The sequence below is a fragment of the Triturus cristatus genome, chromosome 5_1 (genome assembly GCF_964204655.1).
Source record: "Triturus cristatus chromosome 5_1, aTriCri1.1, whole genome shotgun sequence".
Classification (NCBI taxonomy): Eukaryota; Metazoa; Chordata; class Amphibia; order Caudata; family Salamandridae; genus Triturus; species Triturus cristatus.
In genome coordinates, this window is record NC_140587.1 from 160,528,958 (window position 1) to 160,552,949 (window position 23,992).

Below are 23,992 nucleotides of genomic sequence, written 5' to 3' on the forward strand. Positions count from 1 at the left end.
TGAATTTAAAGTGTTCTTGGTGGCCTCTTATCCTCCTAAGCAGAGGAAGTGGGTCTGCATTGATGGAATTTGTGATATTGGAGGAGCATAAGTACTATGACAGCAAGAAAAATTAAGATTTGGGAAGGATATGCACAAAAATCAAATCTACTCCGCTGCAAAACTGAGCTTCTTCGGTCACTGTACTGAAAGGCAAAAATCTATTCTTCTCTTTGTGGGAAAAAGAGAAGATGACCCAGAAAGAACAGGAGGGCAGGATGAACCCCACTCTAGAGCAAAACAGGGCTATTCCGCGCCCAATGTCTTGTGTGTCTAGCTCAGTGGCAGTGGTCCCAACAGCAGTGCCTTTGGAGAATGGCAAGTTCACAGCTATGGGGCCATCCCCACATGTGAACTCTGTTCTTTCGCCTAACATACCGCCTCAATAAGTCTGCTCCCAGACATGCCATTAATAGATTCCTGTGTAGACTGTAAGGTCTATCTCAAAGAGAAACATCAGGCATGTTGAATGAGAATTTTACGCTCCCAAACATAGATGTAGAACTATGAAGGAAGTATATGCCACAAATTGCAGCCACCAGACTCCCCGCTTATGTCATTACTGACTAGTCTGCAACTCTTCAGTAGTACACCCTCAAACCACTCTTCTTTACCATCTCAAATATCTGTAACTGATAACCAGCTGTGACACCTCCCAGACCAGGAGGCTAAAGTCTCTGATTCACTATTCTGATTAGAGAGACTTTTATCGTCCATTTTAACTCTGCTGGAAAAGATATTAGGGGGAGTCGTACTCTGTCAATGATACAGTGACGGTAAAATTGAAGAAATTGATCAATGGAATGAAAGACCAGGGAGAAGCAAAACAAATTGGCCAATTTGGCTCTGGCGAAATGGCCCAGATAAAGGTGACTCCAGCAGCAACTGCTAATTGCAACCATAAAGAAGTTCTTATGCAATCTGACTCTGGTTCTCAAGCAGGAGAGCCACAAGGTAAAGCCATTTCAAAAGAACCTCTCAGTGTTGAAAGACCCATCTACTTGACAAGTCACAGCTCGAATATCGGCTAGGCTATGGGATCTGCTGGGAACATTTTGCTCACAGAACAGAAGTGTTCCTAATTTTTAATTCTCTCTCTAGGCAGGATCCAAAAGAGGGTGCTCCATGTCTCTCGCAACCTAAGCTTAAAGGTGAGATAAAAAAATACAGAGGGATGAAAAGACCCATTCATCGAATTACAAAAATTGGACGAAGGAAACTGCAATTTAGACAGGGGCAGACACTTCACAAAGGTCAGAAGGGCTAATGCAAAGTCCACAAGTAGCTCTCCCGATGGTGGGCATACTAAGTGTATCTGTAACTATAAGCTCATTGAATGAGAGGAATGCAGAGGAGACAAGGGCAGTGACTTCCGCTGGTCAGACATAGACTATCTCTTCATCTCTGAATCCAAAGGCATCACCATTTGCAATTTTAAGCTTGAGTGAGTACCTCCTCATTATTGCCTAATCCAGATGACAAAGATCTCCTGTGGTGCAACGTAAATATTTGTACCTTAGACTTTATTCCACTCTTTGACTCAAATATAATTTTGAACTGGTCCTCTACTTGCAAGTCTTACAGATATCAAGCGTCTCAATGTAATCCAAAGTAGTGATATTTCCTTGGTTTCTTTATTACACAGGGGTAGGAACCAAATCAAGGGTAACCTCCCATTAAAAAAATAACTGAAAATGATATTAAAAAACTGTGAAATTTTTAAATGTAGCAGTATTGATGTTTTCCCAGTGTTTACAGAGAGGGGTGGACAGGAGGTAGGCTAGGATTCATGCCAGAGTAGTGAGAGGGGCGTGGTGTTGCCCCCCCATCCCATCTAACGGTGACCTGTCGGTAGACTTCCAGTGATTGAAAGTACACCTTGGAAAAAATGGTAGCTTGGTCTCATTTAGGGAACCCAAAAAAGGTGGTGATCATTTTGGAAATGTGGTGGTCGGCTGTTCCTCATTTTTATTGCTGGCCTACTTAAAGGTAGTGGATGTGTCCATTAGTGACCTTTTTTTTTGATTTTCTCTTTGGGGTTAGGCATGTCCATGGAGGTTCGATGGGACTGTGTCTAATTTGATAAGAAAACCCACTAGGATCATAGGACGATTGCAGGTCTAAAAAGTAAATTAGAAACTACACTAGGAAATTTGGATGCATGGGTGGGTGATGAGCTGAATAGCTTTAGTATGTTTATGAAGCAGACTAAGCGGCAATCGAAAATCCCCCAAGGGGAATGTTAAAACGATCCCCCTCTGGATTCTCTTTTTAAATAGGGAAATAAATGCCCTAGTGATTGAACAATATGTGCTGTATTCATCTGAGAGAAGTTCTAGAGAGTCTCTTTTAAAGAGGCGTAGGAGTAGGTTAAAGGCCATCCTAAAAGAAAAGGCGTGCGATTGGTTATGGGTTGATCTAAGAGAGGCAGCAGTTAAGGGTCAGACGAGGTCCTTCTGGGCTTCAGTGGCAGTGGATTGTGGGTCTACAGCTGGATTTTTCCCCTCGGCCATTGAGGAAGCTAGTTGGATTGGTTTCATTTTGAACTTTTATTAGGAAAAGGGAGAGGGAGATGATCTTCCCATACATACCCATATCGCTCCATCAGAAAAAGAAATTGTGCTGGCGGTCCAGGCACGCATGCATCTGCCACGATGGGCACAGATGAAGTTCCAAACTATTTCACATAACAAGAGGCTACCCTTTGGAATAAAATATAGCTTCAGGTTTTTAGAAGCTGCCATAGGAATAGGAAAGTTCCCACCTCAAGGACTTGAAATATTATATCCCAATGTTTAATAAGGGAGACAGCAAAACTGCTGAGGAATTATCATCAGATCCTCCTTCTAGATGAGATGGTTAAAGTTTTCTCTAAATGCCTATCTCAGATAAGTGAATGGGCAGAGAAAACAACATTATTACACTTGAACAAACAGGGTTTAGGAGAAACTGGTGAAGGTGACAATAGAACAGGCTAATATTATACAGCAGAAGAGGTGTGGTTTGGAGGATCAGGATTAGGCACATTTGCTACAGTCTGATGCGGGGGGTAGGACTGGGGCAGATAGTGTGGTGTGGGACTTGGAACAGGTGATTGCTTCAGGTTCTAGCTGGGCTGGTTCTGGTCTTCCTGGTATGGAAGGTGTGGTTAGTCGTGTCAGAAAGGTGCCTAAAAAGTTTGATGACTTTATTAATTTTTTAAGTTTTCAAATTGTAAGATTTAAGTGGTTGGGTATGACATTTTTCTTATGTTATTAGTTGACTAGCATTGTTGTTTTGTTTAAAAGGGGGAGGTGATATAGTATAATGATGATGTTAACATGGGGTAATTTGGAGTGTTTATGTAATGTGCGTTGTTATGTTTTGATTGTATCTAGCGAATGCTGGTAAGGGGTTCGAATGGCAGGTGTCAGTTGCAGTTCAACCTCCAAGCCAGTGAGTCACTGCATGCTGTGGGTGATGTAGAAAGAAGAATTAACTCCCGTTGAGTATGAACTTATGGTGTACTTTACTTCCTTAAATTAAGACCCTCGATTACTACAACAGTCTCCCTGCAACATAATGAAGGGAGCAGAAGGGGACTCTTAAAAAATGCATCACAACGGGGATTTAAATAAAGAGGGCTGATCAGACAAAAGAAGAAAGCCCTAAAGGACTGGTAGGTAACCTTCAACAGTGACAACAGCAAAACATTGCAGGGCTAAAGACAATATGAACTCAACAACATCAGGGATTTTCTAAAGCAGTGGGTAAATAGAAATCTTCTCACTAGGAGACACAATGAGTTCAACAATATCTAGAAGGATTTCTACTACTTCTGGAGGTTGACGTCTCTCAACTGGTTCCACTTAAATTCCTCACATGAAGGTGTAGATCGTAGAGGTTTGAATAAGGCACCCTCCCTGATACTGGGAAAATGGTTAATTTCAAAGTGGAGGGCAGATGCACAGATTCACGAATTTAGAGTACAAGACACGCCAAGTCCAATTTAAGGATATCTAAATGAGCTGCGCCTGGTCCCACTTGACTTTCTTCAGAACCCGTCGAATCCAGGGTTAAGGTGGAAATGCATACAGAAGGCAAGAGTCCCACTAAAGCCAGAGTGCATTGTGTAGAGACTCATGATGGATAAACTCTAGAGCAGTGGTTCCCAAAAGGGTCCGCAAACTGGGGTTCGGGACCCCTGGGGGGTCCCGAAGCCTCCTCAGGAGGTCCGCGACTACTTTGAAAAGCAAATAATATTAATAGATTATTAAAGTGTATATTACTATAGAAGTTAAATGTACAACTGAACATTTTAAAACATACTGTAAATGCGAAGGAATTTGAAACTGGAGGCTAAAAAGGTCATTAGTATCCTCAGATTGATTTGTGGGAGCAGTTCAGATGCATCAAACTGAATGTAGTATGGATGCTGAGTGGCCTCAATTGAATTTAGAAAAGCTCAAACCTTTCTATTAAAATAACATTTGGATTTATTTTTCATTTATATGTGTTTTCTAACTAAATGAAATGTGTCATTTGTGTATTTGTTTGATTAATGTTTTTTTCTGTATTTTTGTGTATTGGTTTGAGGTTCAAATCAACGACAGTGCTTAGGCTTCCAGTAATGACTTGTGGAGGGGTCCCCGGATTCTAATAATGATTCAGTTGGGGCCCCTGGGTTCTAGTAATGATTAAGTGGGTGTCCCCAAAAGTCAAAAGTTTGGGAACCACTGCTCTAGAGCACTAAAATGGACTCGGATCATATATAGTTAATTCTATTTCATTGGATCATTTATTGCTAACACTGGTAGCTATTGCTACATTACGATGCTAACTACCAATAACATTTTACTTATGTTTTTAACATATAACAATATGTTGCACATGTGTTATGCATTATGATGGTTTTCCTCTAGCTAATATATTCATATAAGGCATAATGTTTAAGCTTAGATCTCTTTGGCGACAGGGTGATGGGACCCCAATATATTATCGGCAGGATAATGGTCTGGATGGTAATGTCTGTTCCTAATGTGGATCCCTTCTAGGTTAAGTTTGGGAGCTGTCCATGGGACACCTGTCTATTTTCACACCTCCAAATGGTCAAGCTGGTACATCTGCACTGCCTGGGGGCTAAGGGAAATCCACGGGGTGTGACCTGGACTAGCCTAGTATGCGACAATATGACCAGTGAGAGAAAGAAGTACAAGGAGATAATCAACTAAAGAACTCAGAACTTGCCTCCTTGTGATGCTCTCTCTAGATTCCCTTGGTGCACCATTCTAGATCCCCAAATAACGTCCACCTCCCACTCCCCACCTCCATTTATCCCCACACCTATGAAATAACAGAGCTACTCATATCCTCATCTACATGAAGGCTCACCTGGATGACTAATTATCATGCCTAATATGTAGGGGTGGGTGGTAAACTCCACCCCGCTGGCGGAGTTCACTGAGCTTTTGTCCCTCGGCACTCCGCTTGAAGGGCGGAGTTTGGCAAAAACTCCACCTACACCATGTAGCGGAGTTTATCGGCACCCACCACTATAATTTATTCACATTATGATCTCGAAACACACCTTCCACTGCCCATAAGTAGCCACCGTTGGTTGGCCCGTCAGTCAAATGATGTCACTTCCTGCAATCAAGAGCTGTTTAGAAAAAATGACTAGTTACGTCTGGGCAATGGCATCAGGAGGAAAGGTACAGAAGCAATAATAGGTTCTTACTGGGTATGCTCTTCCGGGTTCCTATCACCTCCTTCTCCCCGAATCTACTCCTTCAGTGACCCAACCGCCCAGTTATCTTGGGCAACCGGAGGTGGGTTGGGGCGGCCTGCATGTCTCCTCTCGCTTTCTTTGTGCAGGCTTGTAGGGCAGGGCTGATGTGGCAGTGCCCGGAAGTGGAGGTGAGCCAGACCGTCCTGTCTGAGGCCTGCACCGTGCGCTGGTGACACACTTTATCAAAGGAGCGTGCTCTTTTCAAACACCTGCCCCGGGTCGACAAGATGCACTGGGAGGGGGCACCCGATGGCCGTGGCAGGCCATGGCAGAATCGACAAAAGAATGCACAGGAGAGGAGAGATCCTAGGAGTATGCTGCAGCGAGAGGAGGCCCAGCAACCCCTTTCCTCAGTGAAGCTCCTAAGGAGTTTAGGGGCCCAGAGGCTGCAGTTCGCTCGCCTATTGGCGAATGGGTGGGCGCCAGCATAGATAAGCAAGCAGATCCTAGGACTTGGCCCAGCAAGGAGCGAAAGGAAGTCCAAAGAACTATAAGGGCAAAAAACACCCCAAATAGTCTCACCGGGAGCAATGACCCGGAACTCCCAGAGGCAATCAAAGCAGACTTCCCTGGGACCTGCTGCAATTCAAGTGACCACTCTCTACTTTTTTACTATACTCCGTGGAGCGTAAATATCAGGTGTGATATGACTAGCCCAGTCTAAACTACAATGAAGCCCTCAAGAAGCTGGGCGAAAATTTTGGCGGAGTTAATGCCAGAACAGCGCCGACCATTCGAGATCCGTGCCGCAGTCCTCCAGAAGAAGTGCGGATCTGATTTGGCAGCCTACTAGGTAAGATGGTGGGCTGGTGGAGGAACTTCGCCTGCTTGCGAAACTCCGCAGAATTTCACTGAGTTTTTATGCAACTCTACGGAATTCCGGGTAGTGCAACTCCACGAGCTACGCCCACCCCTACTATGTCTAGGTGAAGTACCATGTCGTGAGACATGCCAGAAAAAAAATAATAAGGAGATGTCCTGGAGAGATGGATGCGCATATGGGGGGGGAAGTGTGGGGGGGGGGGGGGGGGGGAGTAATGGAAGCCTTGGATTTTCTACCTAGGTCTGAAATGTGAGGGAACATATGATCCCATGCTGCAGGGTTACTTTTTCAACTTTCCAGGAAGTGGGATTGGAAGGCAAGTTTCTGATCAGCCGTCTGGAACAGGCTTTTAATAGGGTCACAACACCAAGCTGTTCCTTTTGACAGGCACTTGCACCAAGGATTGTTTCTATGCAGCATTCAGGTCTGATGTTAGACCGGATGTTACTTAGGATGTTAAATGATTTAAGCAATGCTTAATTTGTGCCGATGATTTCAAGTGGTGCATCTCAGCAGTCATTTCTGGGGATAGTGACTTGTTTTTCATCAGGAGACTTTTACCCAGAGCAAGTGAGAAATAAACAGAAAAGGAGGAATAGGGACAGAATAAAAAGACAGGTAAGCAATTACAAAGGGAGAAATCAGGGATGAAAAATAACCTGTAAGCTTGATATAAAGAAACAAGAAGTGTAGGATGGTAGAAAGAAGCGCCATAAGACATATTAGAACATTGGAATTTTGGGAGCATCACTGAAGAAAACGGATTTCTCCAGGCTTCTAATGGTTGGTAGAAGACTGGAGCATCAACATTCCAATGTTTGTTCACAGCAACAGCTGTGAACAAAGGCCTTACAGAGCCAGAGGGGGATTTCAACCACCTCAGGCTCCATGAAGCTTTTGTTTTACAACTTAGAACATTCTGTCCTCCAAAAGGCGCAATGTTCCAATAGCCTTCAAGCCATCTGTAGCGGGTTCTACCGTTCATTAAAGGCCCGCTCCCCTGTGAAAAGCTCTCGCCAAAGGCGCGGGTCTTTAACAATGGAGCGGGCCTTTAATCGTCGGTAGAGCCTGCCACATCAGTCTCCGAGGCTATATTAGAAAACTGGCATGTTGGGAGCAGCGTTAACGAAATTGGAGTGCTCCAGGCTTCTAATGGGTGGAGAAAGCCTGGAGCTCCAACAATCCAATGTTTGTCGTTCACCGGTGTTGCTGGGAACAAAGGCCTCATGGAGCCTGAGGGGATTCAAATCCCCTCGGGCTTCCCGAGGACTTTGTTTTATTTGTTAGAACATCCTGCCCTTTTGTGCGGAATATTCTAATAGCCTTATAGCCCACCGTAGCTAGGCTATACCGGCAATTAATGGCCCACTCTCTTCTTAAAGGCCCTCGACTTCAGTGAAAGCTTTTAATGCTGGACCGGGCCTTTAATGGCTGGTATAGCCTGCCACGGGGGGCTATAAGACAATATTCGAACATTAGAATGTTGAGTATTTCATTGAAGATAATGAAGTGGCTTAAGGCTAATAATGGCTGGTATAAGCCTTTTGGTCCAATATTCCAACGTTTGTCTTTCTGTTTCTCTCTTTTTAATTTACCCTCAGTGGGTTGAATGTTCAAATAGCCTTTCTGCCTCGGGCTATATCCGTTGTAGAGGCGCTCTCCCTCATTATAGGCCCTCACCTGGGATTTGGGCCTCCAACTCTGGTTCCGGGCATTTAACAACTGGTATAGCCCTTGGCAGAAGGATATAATCAAGACTAGGTGGACCTTGGTATTCACCAACCCCAGTACTCATAAGCACCAGCAGCAGACTCTTCAGAAAAACTTTGGACCCCTGCACCCATATATTTATTTTACAAATTAAGGTCTGGATTCTAGGTTCTGCTGCACCTGTGTAATGAGGATCTGTTGTAGACATGCAACTGGAGGAGGGTGGCTAGTTAAAGTCTCTGTTTCCAATGAAGGGTTTTGAAATCGCTTGTGTCAGTACTGCCTCAGCTTAAACCAATTGATTCATTTAAGGTGTTTTAAATTCTTAAGGCAAGTTCATTTTTTCACATTGGTGAATTTGAAAAAGATATGATCTCGAAAGGACGCTATTGTCATCTCTCGTGAAAAATATATGTAAAAAAAAGATTTCTCATCGTAATACCCTTCAGGCAATGAGCCCTGCCAGTCAAGCCCCTGAAAAGTTTGGGGACCTCCGAGTACTCCACCTCACATACATTAACAGCCTGCAATATGCCAGCATCATACCTGAGAAAGTTTAACAGTAGCTGATGAGAACCTTGTACAACATGCAGATCAAAAGTGCAAACTGTCAACTGGAAAGTGGAGTGCTGGGAGGAACAACAATAACAAACTGATACTCCACCTACTCCTGGTCATAATTAACAATACCCCTGACAGCCTGAGAGGTCTTCAAAATAGATGGAAGGTGGATCTGGGGGTCACGGAAGGGAATGATTGGGACGTGGCACTGATGCACGCAAGGGAGCAGCCGTCCAGAGCAGGTTGAGACTGATCCAGTTTAATATCCTGCATTAGGGATAATAGCACAGAAGCAAGTTGTTCAAAATGGGAAGAGCACCAAACCCTGACTGCCGAAGGGGTCTCACTGAGGAGGGTACACTGCTACACACACTATGAACCTGCCACAGAGTACAGGGACACTGGGAAGATTTTATTGGAGAACTAGCAGCAGTGATGGAGGTGGACATCCCGAGGAAGTCCCATCATTCTGGGTATCCCCGTTGTGGCAGACCTCCCCAGGAAACTAATGTTATTTTGTATGTTGGAATTTATGGTAGCAATAAGAGATGTGGTAAGGAGGTGGTGTCAGGACAACATAAGAGATGTGGCAAGAGGGCATGAATTGATGCATGGAAACAAAAGGGGTGATGTATGAGGGACGGGGTTGCCACATGAAATTTGAGAAGGTTTGGGGGCAATGTTGTACCCACTATGGATTTAATTATGCCACTGATGGATCATTGGGTGAAGCCACACTGACAAGTACACAAGGTGTGCACCCTTAAGGGACAGCTTGAGCCACCTCTCCCTGGCATATGGAAAGGGGAGCAACAAAGAGCAGCATGGGGTTAGGAAGCTTTAACCAGATACTTCATGTATACTCCTGTGAAAGCCTTGTGTGCAATGTTTAGTGGCACGAAAAAACAATTAAAAGTTTTTTTTCCAAAAGTGCAAATCTTGCCTGGGTGAACTCAGACTTTCATACTTTAGCTCAACGAAGAGTTATAGTAGCACTTGTAACTTCAAATGAGGGCACACAAGAAAAAAAAAGATATTGAACAGGTGTCACTTTAAGCAGGTATTCTGTGCCAGTAACAGATTCTCCAACATTACCTGTAATTCCACACCGAAATACACTTTTAGTAAGGGGGAGGAGTCATGAATCTTTCCAATGTACCGTATTATAGCAGTGTATAATTCTCCGTTAACTGGCACTGCGACGTGCTGGCCCACCTGGGCATTCAGGGCATCTTCAAGGACAGCCCTGTTGAGGAAACAGTTCAGACGCTCATCGTTGGCACCAACAGCAAAGAGGAGTTCAGCTTGTTGCTTGGTCAGTGCTTGCAAAACGTTCACGTCCACAATCATCGAGACTTCGAAATATTTGAAAGGTGATTCAAGTATGGTAACCTCAAGTGAATGAGAGGAAGTGGTGTCCTTGGAGAAAAATGCTAGGTATTTCTCTTCTGTGATGTAACAAAGCAATCCAGCTTCCGCTGAACTCCAGTTAGCGGAACACTTCTCAGACAGTATGAAATACAGGTTGGTATCTCCAGATGTTAGGAAAGTCACAGGCTTGTCGTTGGCCATCTCTAGAAACTGGATCGGCCTAGGAAACACACAAGAAACAAAACATGAATTTTGTGCAAAAGTAAATGATTGTGTGAGAGAAAATGGTTTAAAGAGGAAGAGCTTTCTAACTGAAAGGCAGAGCCAAGGTACCTCCCTCAAAGTGATGGCCAGATGCACCACAAAGAGGTCTGTTTTTAGCTGTTGACTGGAAGTTCTGCCTTGCCAAAGTATGAAGACAGGCAGCCAATGCAAGAACTGTGTGTACCATGGAAAATGAACTTGTGCAACGAAAACACGATCCTTTTGAACAGTGAAAGCCTACTTGTGTTGAGGATTGTCATGGTAACTTTATATAGCACTTGACGTTTAGAAGCATGGTCTGGAGCAATGTTAGAAGCGTTTGGGAAGGATGATGTGCTGTAGTGGCCAAGCTGATGCGTTTGGCCCCTAGGGACTTGGGTTCAAATCCTGGCCTGACCACATGACTGATAAAAACGAGTGATGACCACTAAAGAGGTGCTTCAGTTGTATTGTGAACAGCATGTGGTGGAAATGTTGTAGAGAGGTGCCGAGTAGGCAGCCTTAACATAACAGGGTAGCAATGATGAGACTGGTAGTATATGAGGGTAGGTTATGAGGGTGGTCAATGTGTATACGTGTGATGCATGTAAAAGCCAGACATGTGCGCCGGTTATGGGGCAACAAGCGATACGCACAGCTAAGTTATGGGATAATTAGTCAGATGACTGCTCTATGGAGGTTGGAGTCATGTCTGCCACATTTCAGAGGAGGTCTTGAGTGTAGGTGCCATATGTTATGGTCACATGTGTGCTACAACTGTGGTAAAACAAGTGCAACCAATAAGTGTAGTATTCAAAGACCTACCAACTGGTAGGTCAGATTTCCTTGAGTAAGGGTAGGTAGAGTGTGATGCAGACAGTGAAAAGAGACGGATGTAGAACAGATGAAAGGCAGACGCAAAGAAGTAGTCTATCATAGAAGGCACTTAGACAACACCATGGTGTGTAGGGAGGCTGTTCACTGAGTGCACACAGGAGTAGGGGCAAACAAGCAAGTACGTACCAGGGACAGATTGTGTGAATCAGTGTACAGGCTATACCCAAGTGCGGAGTGAAACAGCCCACAATGCACCTAATATCAAAGAATGCAAGACATCAAAAGAAAGGGATATATAGGATGTAAACAGCCGCAGAGTGCAGTTAACTATGGCACCTGCACACATAATAAAACTAATCTTCTGGCAGATATTAGAGGGTAGCCAGTTAGGGAAGGGAAAAGAATGGATGAGGCCGAGACAATTATGTTAAGAGGAGTCTGGTCATATAGCTGGGTAAAGATATGGTGTACGAGTAGGAGTAAAAACTAGATTTCCTAAAGTGATTAAGTGAACTGTAAATGGACCAGGGGTTCTTACAAACAATGGAAAAAGACTAAGCCTGTGACATGTCAGCACTGGCAGACTAGGGCAAAGCATGCAATTCTAACAAGCTCCAGGCAGTCAGGAATGCTCCCAAATGTAGGCATGTGACACAGGGAAGAGCATACTCCATTTTACAACATGTTGCAATTAAATCCAGGATTTCCAAAAATCCAAGTGGAGCATTGGGGTGGGGGAATATGTGAAAAAAATAGGGTAAGACGGAAGGGAAACTGGGGCTTTCCGCTCTCTCAAGTCTCTTTGGGTGGGAAGGGGTGAGAAGTCGGAACCAAGACGAAAGAAAGTGAGGGGGAAAAATGGACGTCGTGGTTATAAACTTAATGCACAAGAACAATGTTTTTATTAAAACCTGCTACATCTGTATTTGATGGGTTTAAAAAAACACTTTATTTTTTTTAAGCTCCTGAAATAAATATATAAAAACATTTCAGCGATCAGGTTTGTTGTAATGTTAGCCCAGCAGCAATAGAAAATCACATCATCAGAACTGCACCCAACAGTGGAACATTTTAGGCATTGATGCATTGGAGCCTCAGTATCTCAAACGTACCAGAGCAAACCTGATATAAGCCTTACCTATGCATCTGTGGTAGCATATTTTCAAATTAAAATATTGTGCCTAACTAATTAAGGTATGGCCGAGGCTAACATGTCTAGGTCAGAACTGGGCTGCAGCAATTTAAGAGTGCTTTTTAGGTCTCGCTGAGCCAAAGGCTCGAAGAGACATTTTGTATGTGGGATTTTCAAAGTGCTACCCACAGTCTTTTTTCTGGCCTAAACCTTGAGTGCACGATCACATCCACGTGCACAGCTGCTCCCACTCCCCCTCCCTTCTCTATAGCTTTCTTTCACTTTAGCCGCTTTGACCCTTGCATTCCCCCCTCCCTTCTCACCCAGCCCTTTGATGCTCTGCTCGATTACTTTCACTTTCGCCGCTTTGATGTTTGATTTTTATTGCCTTTGTTTATGTGACGGAGATCCATTGCATTTGGCAGAACATTTCTGGGGCCGTATTGCATGAAATACACCAGGTGGCGCTAACATGTTTTACAGAGCACCATACAGCATTTTGTTCTGCGTTAAAAAAAAGACGCTTTAGGAGCGGAAAGGAGCTATCCCTTTTACTTGTATTAAAATGTATTTTTAAAGGTGTCTCAAAGGATCCTGAACATAGTTTATACTAGCATGCTCCAATACTGTCCGTATTTCACTCCTGATTGCACTGGCCTTCCAGGTCCTAAGACTCAGACTCATGATTTTACTGTTATTTCAAAACCAATCTAACATTTGTTTTGTTTTAGGTATTACCTTAGTAAAGCATACCTATGTGATCTTACTCTCCTTGGTCAGTGTTTTATTATGGATGACAAGATGTTTTCTCATTAGGACTCGCACCATAAGCCTCTTTCATTCCAAACATCTGGAAACGCATTCGTCTCTGTAACTATATAGTAATGGCTTTCAGTTACAGCTGGCGGAAATTATGCTACACACCTATTTATTGCCTTCACCAAACGATTCTGCTTTCACTGGTGGGACCATAACTTGCCAAAATATTTTACTGATGCTTTCGGCAGTGTCTCCACTTCTGTCTGATCACTCCTCAAATGACACCTTCCTTAATCCCACCCACAAGCAAGGTAAGCCACTCAATTTTATGCTAATTTCAAACACTTTATCCAAATCTAAACCCATCATCGCTCCATCTGACATCACACATTTCACATGCAAATCAGTTCGCCTCCTTGTAGATCGCTCTCTCATGTACCCATCTGCTGTAGAAAACAGGACCCCACTGCTCTCACTGCTTTCCATGTGATCTTCATAAAGACCTCACTTCAGTCTTGCACTACAGCTCATACAACTGCTTCATTATCCACCTTGTACCAAAGATAGGCCTCAGCCATGAATTACACTTGAAATAAGAGCGCATAACAGTAAATGAGGGCAGCAGTACATAAATGGCGAAAGCACATATTCACTGCTAACTTCTTGGTTAATAAGCAAGCCCTTCATACACTGCATAATGATCTAGGAGGTGTCAAATCTATCTATTTCCAGGACCTCATTACCTCACCATCCACAAGCGCTCTGTGCAAACCTTCAGCTCTTTACTCTCTCCATCATCTTCAATTATCAGTATTCTATTGTTCATCCTTACCTGCTCATGACTTCACCCTGCTACATCTGCTCCAAGATTAACACTATAATTAGTCCACAGTGCTCAAGTCCTCACTCGCCTCAACCCTGCGCAGTTACATTATTACGATTTAACACAACACCCTCCTAACAAACGTTTCCTCTTATGAAAGTAGCTAATCCACCCTGTGCCCACCCCTGTAACCATTTCGTCCTCCCTTCATCAAATCTTTGCCTCTTTCATCCAACAGTTTCCCCTGCGTTTCCCTTCGCACTGACTGCCTGTCCTGTAACCGACTACTCAACCCTCTCCTGTGTTCGGGACCCTTCATTCCACTATCCTATCCTCTCCTCTGTTCTTGTCTATGCTCATACTCTTAGATCGTTCTGCCTCTCCTTTGATATTGCTGGTCACCCCACACTTTTCTCAATGAGCGCACGGGGCATTAGCTGGGTACCAGCCCTTATGCTCCTCAATAAGCAGCAGCAATCGTTGCAGTTTCACCAAGGTGAGTTTAGTAAAAGTTTATTTTACTACTTGCGATAACTGGTGCCTTTCGCAAACAGAAAAGGTAATAACAATGTATGGCACATTACAAGATGGCATGTTTTAATACTAGGGCTTCTGATTATATGCATAACGTTTGATCTAGCAGACATGATTGAACATATGGTGAGACCCTTAAATGAAGGCTTAGGGCTCAAATCACAAAGGGACTAATATGCAATAAAGTTACGTGTCTCTTCACTCATGGCAGAATCTCCGCACTGCACTCACTGCAGTGCGCTGGACAGAGAGGCTGCCCAGAGTGCAGAGACTCCACACTTGTACCTTTACTACACGTAAGTCCCTTTGCAAATCAGACCCTTAACCTCTACTTCTTTGTGATTTTTAAAATAAAGAGAGGGAAGCATTTATAGTAAAAATGGAAAACTCGTGTCTCTATTTACAATGCAGTTATTGGTTGTTTTTAACTTTCAAGAAAATAACACATTTGTTCTTAAACGACATCCATATCTTAAATCACACATTTTATGATTTTGACATTTGGAATTTCATGTCATACCCTTCACTTGTGCCCATTCCTGACTTTTTATACCCTTGTTATCTAGCAGTGCTTTCAACACCACAGGCCATCAAATTCTGGACGGAACGGCCCTAAACGGTTTCGCCCATACCTCTATAATCACACTCAAATGCTAACAAGCATTGGCATAGCCAATAGGTCTCGCCTTTGGGACCGTTTAAATGTTTAGTTATCCAGCACAATATCCTTGGTGCAGTAACATTAACTGTTGCATGGCTAAACACTTATAAGGTCCCAAAGGCGAGACCTATTGGCTATGCCAATGCTTGTTTATTTGTGTGTACGAGCCCTGAATGTTCCCGTTTTCATTCTGTTTCAGAAAAGACATTATAAATCAACTTCAAACCATGGATTCCACATGCATGTAACAAAATAATGTCTCACTAGCTTCCCTGGAAAAGGATGTTCTGACTTTGCAGTATTGCAAGCCACTCAGCGGTGACTCCGTTAAAATGTTGATGGTATTATGTGCAAAAGCAGTTAATTTTTTTCATTAATAACAAATTATGTGCACTGTTATCCAATGCAAGTACATTTTATTTTAAATAATAGTTTGACACAAGTAACATTCTAGTACTGCATATTTATGTAACGTCAGACTAGAAAAATTGTGTGCTTTCTTGGTCTTAAGTGTTCTAAAAGATATGCATTATGGGGAACAGCCAGACTTCTGAGACATTCTGCTTGCCTCTCAGAAAGGGTGAGATGCTACTGGTTCTTTTTGTACTTCGGCCTATTTGCTATTATGAAAACTGATTGACCCAGCACATCTCTGTCTGTGTCGGTTTAATTTCTTAAAGGCAAACGGAACTTTGCATTGATTATTATTCTGGGTATATGCTAACTACCTTGATAGCCGTTTTGCGTTGCAGTCGCTCCCTGATGCCCCCTTGGATGGTTTGAGGACAAGCTGGCCTTAACGGAATGTACAGTAGACAGCACTATTTACAAACCAGTCTATGATGGCCTCGCTGCGCTCCTTGACGTCTAGACAGTTCATGCCACGTGCCTTCCTTCTGGTTGCCTATTGACCCTGGATGCCTGGGGGGAGGAGGATGGGGGAGATGAGGGAAATGAGGGGTTACATGCATCAGAATACTGAAGTTATGGGTGCACACAGAAAGAGGGGGAAGCACATACAAGTGGGAGGACAATGAAAAGAATGCAGGAATACATAAATGATGATTGCTGTTGTGCCCTGAAGTTAGACGTTGTATGTCACGAATGTTTTATTATGCACTGAACCATCTACTCCTGACAATATCTTATGTATGTCACAATTGATAGCTTCTGAATGCATTTCTGAATAATGTATGGCAAGATGTCTAGTATTGTGACAAAATCTGGAAAAAATGGTTTACAAAAAATACTAGCCTTTTTGCATTCACTAATAATAATTTGGAGACATGAATAGATTACAAGAACTGAGATTTTGTGTCTCAAGCCTTTTCTTGAAATATATGTATACATGTACCAGTATTTTTCCTTTTCTCACGACTTTGCCCCATAAAATTAGATATGTTTTGGTGTTAACTGATTTAGGTCAATTGGCGTGCAGTTAATTAGTGGCTAATTAGTACAGATTTGGCAATTAGTGAGGCTAATTAGTTGATTAGACCCTCAATTGGAGAATCTTGGCTCCTGTCTTCCATGGTGAAATTCTTCCATGGTGTTGGAGCTTGACGAAGGTGCTTTGGTGGTGCAGTTCAGGTTGGCATGGTTAGTATCAATAGGGTAATGTGTATAGCGCAACAACTTCCTAGTGTAGTGGTGTGTTTAGCACGAGTTGCAAAACAGAGAATGATTCACAGAAGTGTGTTGTGTTGATGATTGTATCCTTGTTATGATCTTGTGTTTGTGCAGGTTGATGAAAGTATTGCTAGTAATAGTGCTTGTTGAAATATTGTTTGGATTTATTATTTTGATCATGAATTTCTGTGAAGGTTTCAAATTTGGAAGAACTCGAGTTAGATAAAGGTGTCTATGGAAAATTTAAGATGGTGTCAAGGCTTTTGGATGTATGATCCTTAATAGTCTATTTGTGAATATGCTAATCTGGATTTGAATAGTGATGGTTCATTCTATACACATGAGTAAACCATACTAGTTCAGAGTTTCGGTTATTGCTGGTCAAAAACCTAGCATGATGTGGGATTGTGTAGTGTATAAGCAAACACAAGTACCATTCTCAGCAGAGGACAACTTCAGCTATGATTTGTAATCACATATTTCCTTGATATTGTGTGATTGTGTAGTGACTTGAAGTACTACTTTGTTTGTGGTGAGTTTGATTTTCATCCGTTGCCCAATACACAGACGCAGGTTTTACTGTTTAGCCTTACTAAATTATTGTGTTTGAGATATTTAAGTGAGGTTATATTTTGCTTGCTCAAGTATGGTGTTGTGAAGAGAATTTGATCTAAAATTGGAGCAAATTTGGTTAAGTCAAAATTGCTATTAAAAAGGACAGCCTATACCACCAGTCCGAAGTCCCACCTTTGAAATTATCATAAATTCTGGCATGCATACTTGTCTGTGGCTTAAAGAGAGGCACAAGGCTACCATATAAGATAGGAAATTAGTTTCTTGAAAATTTCAATGTTAGAAAAAAACATACTTGAGACACTGCATGTTTGATACTAATCCACAGCCAAGAGTTGCACAATTTGAAGAACTGAACAAATGAGATACGACAACCAATATAAAAGGTTGAGAGGTGAGGTTGTTAAGGTTGTACACAATTGTATGGATGCTAGGTTGCATATGATCAAAAAGACACTGATTACGCAAGTGCTTGAAACTGTTGATGCGTTTCTGGGATCACTGCAGACCAAATAAAAGATAAAACAAAAGAGAATAAAAATGATAAAGATGAATATACAGATGATTTTGACGAAGAGGATGAAATGTTGGACCCCCACCATATAGTGAAGCAGAATTATAAGAGTTGAGTGAAATGAGGATATTTGGAAGTTAGTGAAACATCGAACAGTGCGACAGTAGCCACTCAAGAGTGGTGATGCAGTGAGTCAAGTGAATTTAAAGCAATTTGTTGAATAAGATAGTCATCATTAAGGGATTCCAAAATTAGCTATGGGGAACTAGTATTTTTATTTTTTGGCAGTAGTGAGGAGATCATAGCGTGTATGAAAAACTGAAGAGCATGGCTAAAGAATTGAGAATGGTTATGACTCACAAGAATATTTTCAAGCATCACAATATTCAATTGACAATTTGAACTGAAAAAAGAATCCATTGTAAGGCCAGGAACAATTTTTTGAGAAATTATAGAATTAATTAGAGACGGGGAGAATGTAGAGAAGCAACAGAGTTCAGATTGAAAATCAACTCAAAGTTGAGGTGAAAGAGTCAGGAGTGATTCTGAATGTGATGTTCTTGTGGGAGAATCCTATTGAGAGAAGTGCTAGGAACTTTTGGGCCTGTTTATATTAATGTACCTTGAAGTAACAATGACCTATGGACTTTTATGAATGATTTTCCAAAGACAAAGATTAGTGAAGATCCTGAAAAATGGTATACAGAGGTAGAGAAAGTTGTTAATATGTCTAAGGCACTATGGGCAGATTTGGATGATTTGTTTTTGATTATTTTCCAAAGGATTAGTGGCCAAATTGCAAATTGGTAGATAAGTTGTTAGAAGAACGGTGTAGGAATATCATGAATTATGAGCCTTCACGTGTGGAAATAGATAAGTATATAGCAGTTAAAAATCATTTGAAAGCAAGGGTTCCAGCAAAACAGATTGATTAGTCAAAGATCATGAGAGCAACTCAAAATGCAGATGAGTCAGTGCACGCGTACTATGAGAGACTGGGGCAGATCTGTAGGCAATATAGTTAAATGGACAATTCAATAAAAGGACGTGCTTCTGGATATGTTTTGGCTTTTGTGTTGTGTTTACATCTGAAGTTGAGTAAACAGCGATGTGTTGGCAAGCAAAGTGCTGCTTGATGAAATCTTCACATATGCAGAATACTGCTGTGCTTATTGTATCTCTAAAAAGAAATTGAGAAAAGAAAAGTTCAAGAACGCACAGACTGAATTATTTCTGCAAGGAGTCCTTTAATGGGTGGAGTAAATAGTTTTAGAGGTATAGGTTTTAATAGCAATACTAATAACGGTCATATGAGATCTGGAGTTTGTCACATTTGTGGTAAAGAAAGACATTGGTAGAGAAATGGTAGTGTAGAACAATGTGCTAATTTGACACAAATGGTGCCTCAAAAAAACCTATGTAACAATGATTTCAATGGCACTAAATAGGGAGAGACAGTCAATAGTCCCAGTCCTATCAACACCTGTGCAGAATATGCAGAACACAGGGCAGTTCTACAGAACTGTGCCTATTGCTCTGCTTCTTCCACCTCAGATGCGGAATAGTACATCAGGATTTCTATATAGTTTTAAATTTCAACAATATTTGTTAAATCCCAGTTGAGACAATCATTGATTAGAGATTCATTTCAACAGATTTAGGCTACTCTCAGAGACTATCAAGGAACAAGTCACATGCCTAACTCAATGTAATTACATTGTCTGATGGGGAAGGCCGACTGTATGTTGGTGCATTTCTAGAGTAGACCCGAATGGCCCATTTATAGAAGGAGAAGTGACTATTACATACATTCATGATTTGACAAAAGTAGCAAAAACAAGAGAAGGTTGTAAATTGTACCACTGCATAGTTTGATCATTTGTCTGACAATGGACAAACTTTCATCCATAAAGATGTAATTGTATTTTCATAGCGCTTACCACCCCATACGAAGCATCAAAACCCTTTTCAGCGAGTATCATGCTACTCTGGTACCCAAATGATGAGTGGTGAATTAGTATTGAGTAATATGAAATTAATTTGAGTAGATGACATGCGAGTCTGTTAGCTGGATTGAAAAGGAGAGTGGAGGGATCGGAGAGGGAAGGGTGTAGAAAGTTTTTATTGGGAGATCATAGCAGTAGGAGGGGATTTGGAATTGAGTAAAGGAGAGATGGAGGGGGGAAGAGTCTCTAAAAGTTGATTAGGGAGGAAGGTGGGGGTATAGGATGAGTCTAGGAGGGATACATGAGGGAAGGGTTTAGAAAGGCTTGTTTGGGAGATCTGAATAGTAAAACAGGTTTGAGATGATGAAGGGAAGATGAGGAAATATTCTAGAAAGGATTACTTTGGGGATCACAGTAGGAGAATGGGGTTTGGGATGAGTCAGAGAGTGTAGGTAGAAGATATATTGAGAGAGGTATAGTGAGAAATAGGATAGTCCATTCGAAAAAGTAGTAGAATGAGGTTTGGGATGGGTCAGAGAGTGTAGGTAGAGGATATATTGAGAGAAAGATATAGGGTAATGCATTAGAGATGCTGAGTTAGAAATAAAGTTAAAAAAATATAAAGGTGCATAAGTACATGGAAGGTATATATGTATAAGGAAGGTAATATATCTAGATTTAAGTTGTTTTTAATAAACTCAGACTTTCAAATGTTGCTGTACTTTAAGCAACTTTGTTTTTATAATATTTTTTAAATTATTATTTACTTATTTATTTTCCTTTTAATAATTCAGCAGTGGAGCAATTGTAGATAAATAGTTATGACCAAAGTTTACATATTTGCGCAGTGACCTATATACATGTTAAACATAGAATAATATAACCATAAGTAATATGTATATTTGTTAAGCAGACCTAACGAATATCTATCTATTTATAAACATAATTATTATACACGTTTATACAACAGAATACACAATTCTCGATACATACATATACTCCAAATAAATGCGGATATATACACATGGATGTGCTGTACATTTATGTGCGAGTATGGTGGTTAAGTGGGGAAGAGCCAACTCGAGTAGTCTTCTGAAGATTAGACCGTTACCTGTAGATTTTATGTTTGGGGGTAAAGAGTTCCATAGTTTGGCTGCCTGAACAGAGTAGGATGTGGCACCTATGTGTTTTTTCTTGTATGGTGGGACTTTAAGGCGAGGTGCCAATCTAGAGCGGAGGTTCCTTTACTGAATGAATTTGGTGATTTTATTCCTGATGAAGAGCAGTCCTGTTCCACGCATCGTTTTGTTGAATTATATAAAGCAGCTTGAATGTGGACCTTCTGGCAACCGGTAACCAATGAAGGGACCGGTTGCCAGAAGGTCCATGCATTGTAATTTAGAAAATAATTTCTTTTCTTAGAAAACAAAATATAAATCGATTCACACTGAGAAATCATTTGGAAACGCCAGACAGAGTAAAGAGGATATTCAATGCCCCTGCCATTGAACAAGGCAGGGGCAATGTGGGCTTGTGGCTTTACATGTAGGAGTAGTCTGACAGAGTTCTGAATCAGTTGTAGTCTTTTCCAGCAATGTGTGGGGATTTGTGGACGATCTGATGTTCAGTGCGTAATGGCCTGTGATGATTGTTTTGGGATTGAGCATACTAAATTTGTCAAAACAAATTTTAAGGTAACCAAGAATGCATAGGTTGGAGTGTAGTGAGATCAGGTTTGAAACTGTGCCTAAAACAGGGGCGTAACACAGGCCCCCGCAGCCCCAGCGCTCCAGGAGCCCCCTCCGCGGCCAAACAGCCTGCAAGCACAACACATCAGTCTGGGATGTGATAGGTTACGCAACTTATGTTACGTTCGCCATCGTTGCACCTCACTACGTCCTCTTTTAAATTAAATGATGTGCGGCGCGCAGTTGTCTCTGCGTCAATGCCAGGTCTTCACCCTTAGGGTTGGGCATAGGACGGTGCTGGTGACCACTGTCATGCACATCGCACAATTAAAAGTGTGCGTGAGGTGAGGCATCCCTGAGACTGCCTAGAAGGACGGTGCGGCCGCCGGCCATAATTTAATTCATGCCAACCTTGGTTTTCTGCCGCATGCGTTTCACTGAAGCTGCAGGCCAGGCCTCAGGTGAGTCTGATGGAGGAGCGAGGAGTCTCAGAGGGTCGGGTAGGCTGAAGAGCATACAGGAGATGTCAGCCACATGAATAACGAGCCTGGATTAAAACGTAATATAGGCCCGCAGCATCCATGATTGACGGAGAGGCCCAAAACAGTTTGGTGCCTCTTAAGAAGGAAGCAAATGACTATATATTTCTGGCAGAGAAACTGAACATCCTCAGGGCCTAATTAATGTATTATCTGATTAAATGGCATTGAGGTAACATTTGGGTGTCTCAGAATCCTCACAATTCTATACTTCACGTATTGGAATGGATGACGTTTTTTTCGCCATTAACTTTCGTGAGAAATTACACTGCATCTCTGGCTGTTAACACAGATTCTGGTGTCATCTTGAGGTAAGTGAGATACCCCTCCATGGAATATAGAATTGTGAGGGTTCTGAGACACACAGATGTTACTACAGTGTAATTTATTCACACAATACATAAATTAAGCCCTGAAGAAGTTCAGTTTCTCTGAACGAAACACGTTGGCTGTGTTTATGGAATGAAGGAAATTAAAATAAAGAAGATTTCATAAGACTGCGGAGTTTGGACTTTGTGTTTGGATGCACCTTTCCTTGTTGTTTTTATTGATATGTCTCTGCGTAGTAGCAATATCACTCAACGACTGGTACTGGGGTGAGAGTGCACCGCATCTCAATTCATGGAACACTGTGGGAGGTACAGTTACTGGCTGTCCGACGGTTTGTGCTTGCAAGTATTTCCGGCATTAAACTGCTATTCATAAGCACCCATTCCTGTGGATAGTGTGAACAAATCGAGATGAGGCAATGTGACACAAAGGGATGTAAAGCTGGCAATATAGAAGCTCTAAGGCTGTTCTTGGTCCAGTGAAGGGAGAGGAAATCAGGCAGTGAACTCTTCTGGAATAGGTTTGTTAAATGAAGTTTGAAGTGCTACATAACAATGTACAATGCTAAAGAGAAGAAGAGGCGGGATATGGCAGCATGAGAGGAGAAGGGTGCTGTCACAATGTCTGACCATTATCCTGAATGCAAAACATATGTACTTCCATTACTTGAACCCTATTACATTGACACTCAATATTGCGTTGTCATGTTGGCATTCTCCCCTCGTACTTACCACATGCATCAACTAAGACTATTACCTTGACATGTTCTTATGTGGACTTGGCTGTAGAGCCTTCAATGTTAGGACTGAAGCTAGTATAGAAAACCTATTGAAGTCATGGAAAGTTGATGTAATTTTTATTGTTAATATGTTCAGTCGAAGTAGTGGTTGGTCACTGTAATGGGGTTGAGGCTGCGACATATATACTGTTAAAACTAACGTTTATAACATGGAGAGGGAACTTTCAGGCAGAGACTGGTATTAGTGTTGCAAGTAGCATCAGTATTGCCACAGAGCTATATTACTCCTTTTAAATGCTGAGCATGCAGTGTGTGATAATGCACTCTGTACCTGCTGCATGGGGCAAAGCTTTGCAAGCAGGAGAGGAGGTCTCACTTTCTCGTTTTAAGGAGAATGAGTGACTTTAGCTATTTAGAACAATAACACACTGTGCACAATGATTACTAAATTCTTGGAGAATCCAGTTCAGGTGGGTGTATTACTGTTTTACACATCCTAACCACTAACATTTCAATGACATTTGTATCCACAACTCACTTGAACCAACAATTAAGAATGCACTAGAATATTCTGCTTTTCATAAACAAAAAGTATTCGCTCACTAAAAAAAAAAACTGTCCAAACTGAGATTAGGTATCTGATATTCAATTTATTTTCTGAATTACCACTATATCCACCCCTCCTGAATGATAGCTCGCTTAATAGTAGGGTTGATTTATTTCCTTATAGGTTTGTGAGCATGCATGTGTTCAAGCATTACAGTTTCATATAGT

At 41.9% G+C, this 23,992-nt stretch overlaps 1 protein-coding gene across 6 annotated transcripts in view; it reads right to left on the reverse strand.

Annotated features, from left to right (window-relative positions):
• LOC146830504 (ubiquitin carboxyl-terminal hydrolase CYLD-like) overlaps positions 1 to 23,992 on the reverse strand; it is a 493,223-nt gene that overhangs the window by 373,645 nt on the left and 95,586 nt on the right. For 5 of the 6 annotated variants that reach the window (XM_085604702.1, XM_085604701.1, XM_085604700.1 and 2 more), the window contains one exon: positions 9,996 to 10,491. In XM_085604702.1, the coding sequence (XP_085460828.1) occupies positions 9,996 to 10,491 (496 nt within the window). Of the gene's footprint in view, positions 1 to 9,995; positions 10,492 to 15,988; positions 16,057 to 23,992 lie in introns of those variants that run through there. The other variant, XM_085604706.1, reaches the window with a different exon arrangement.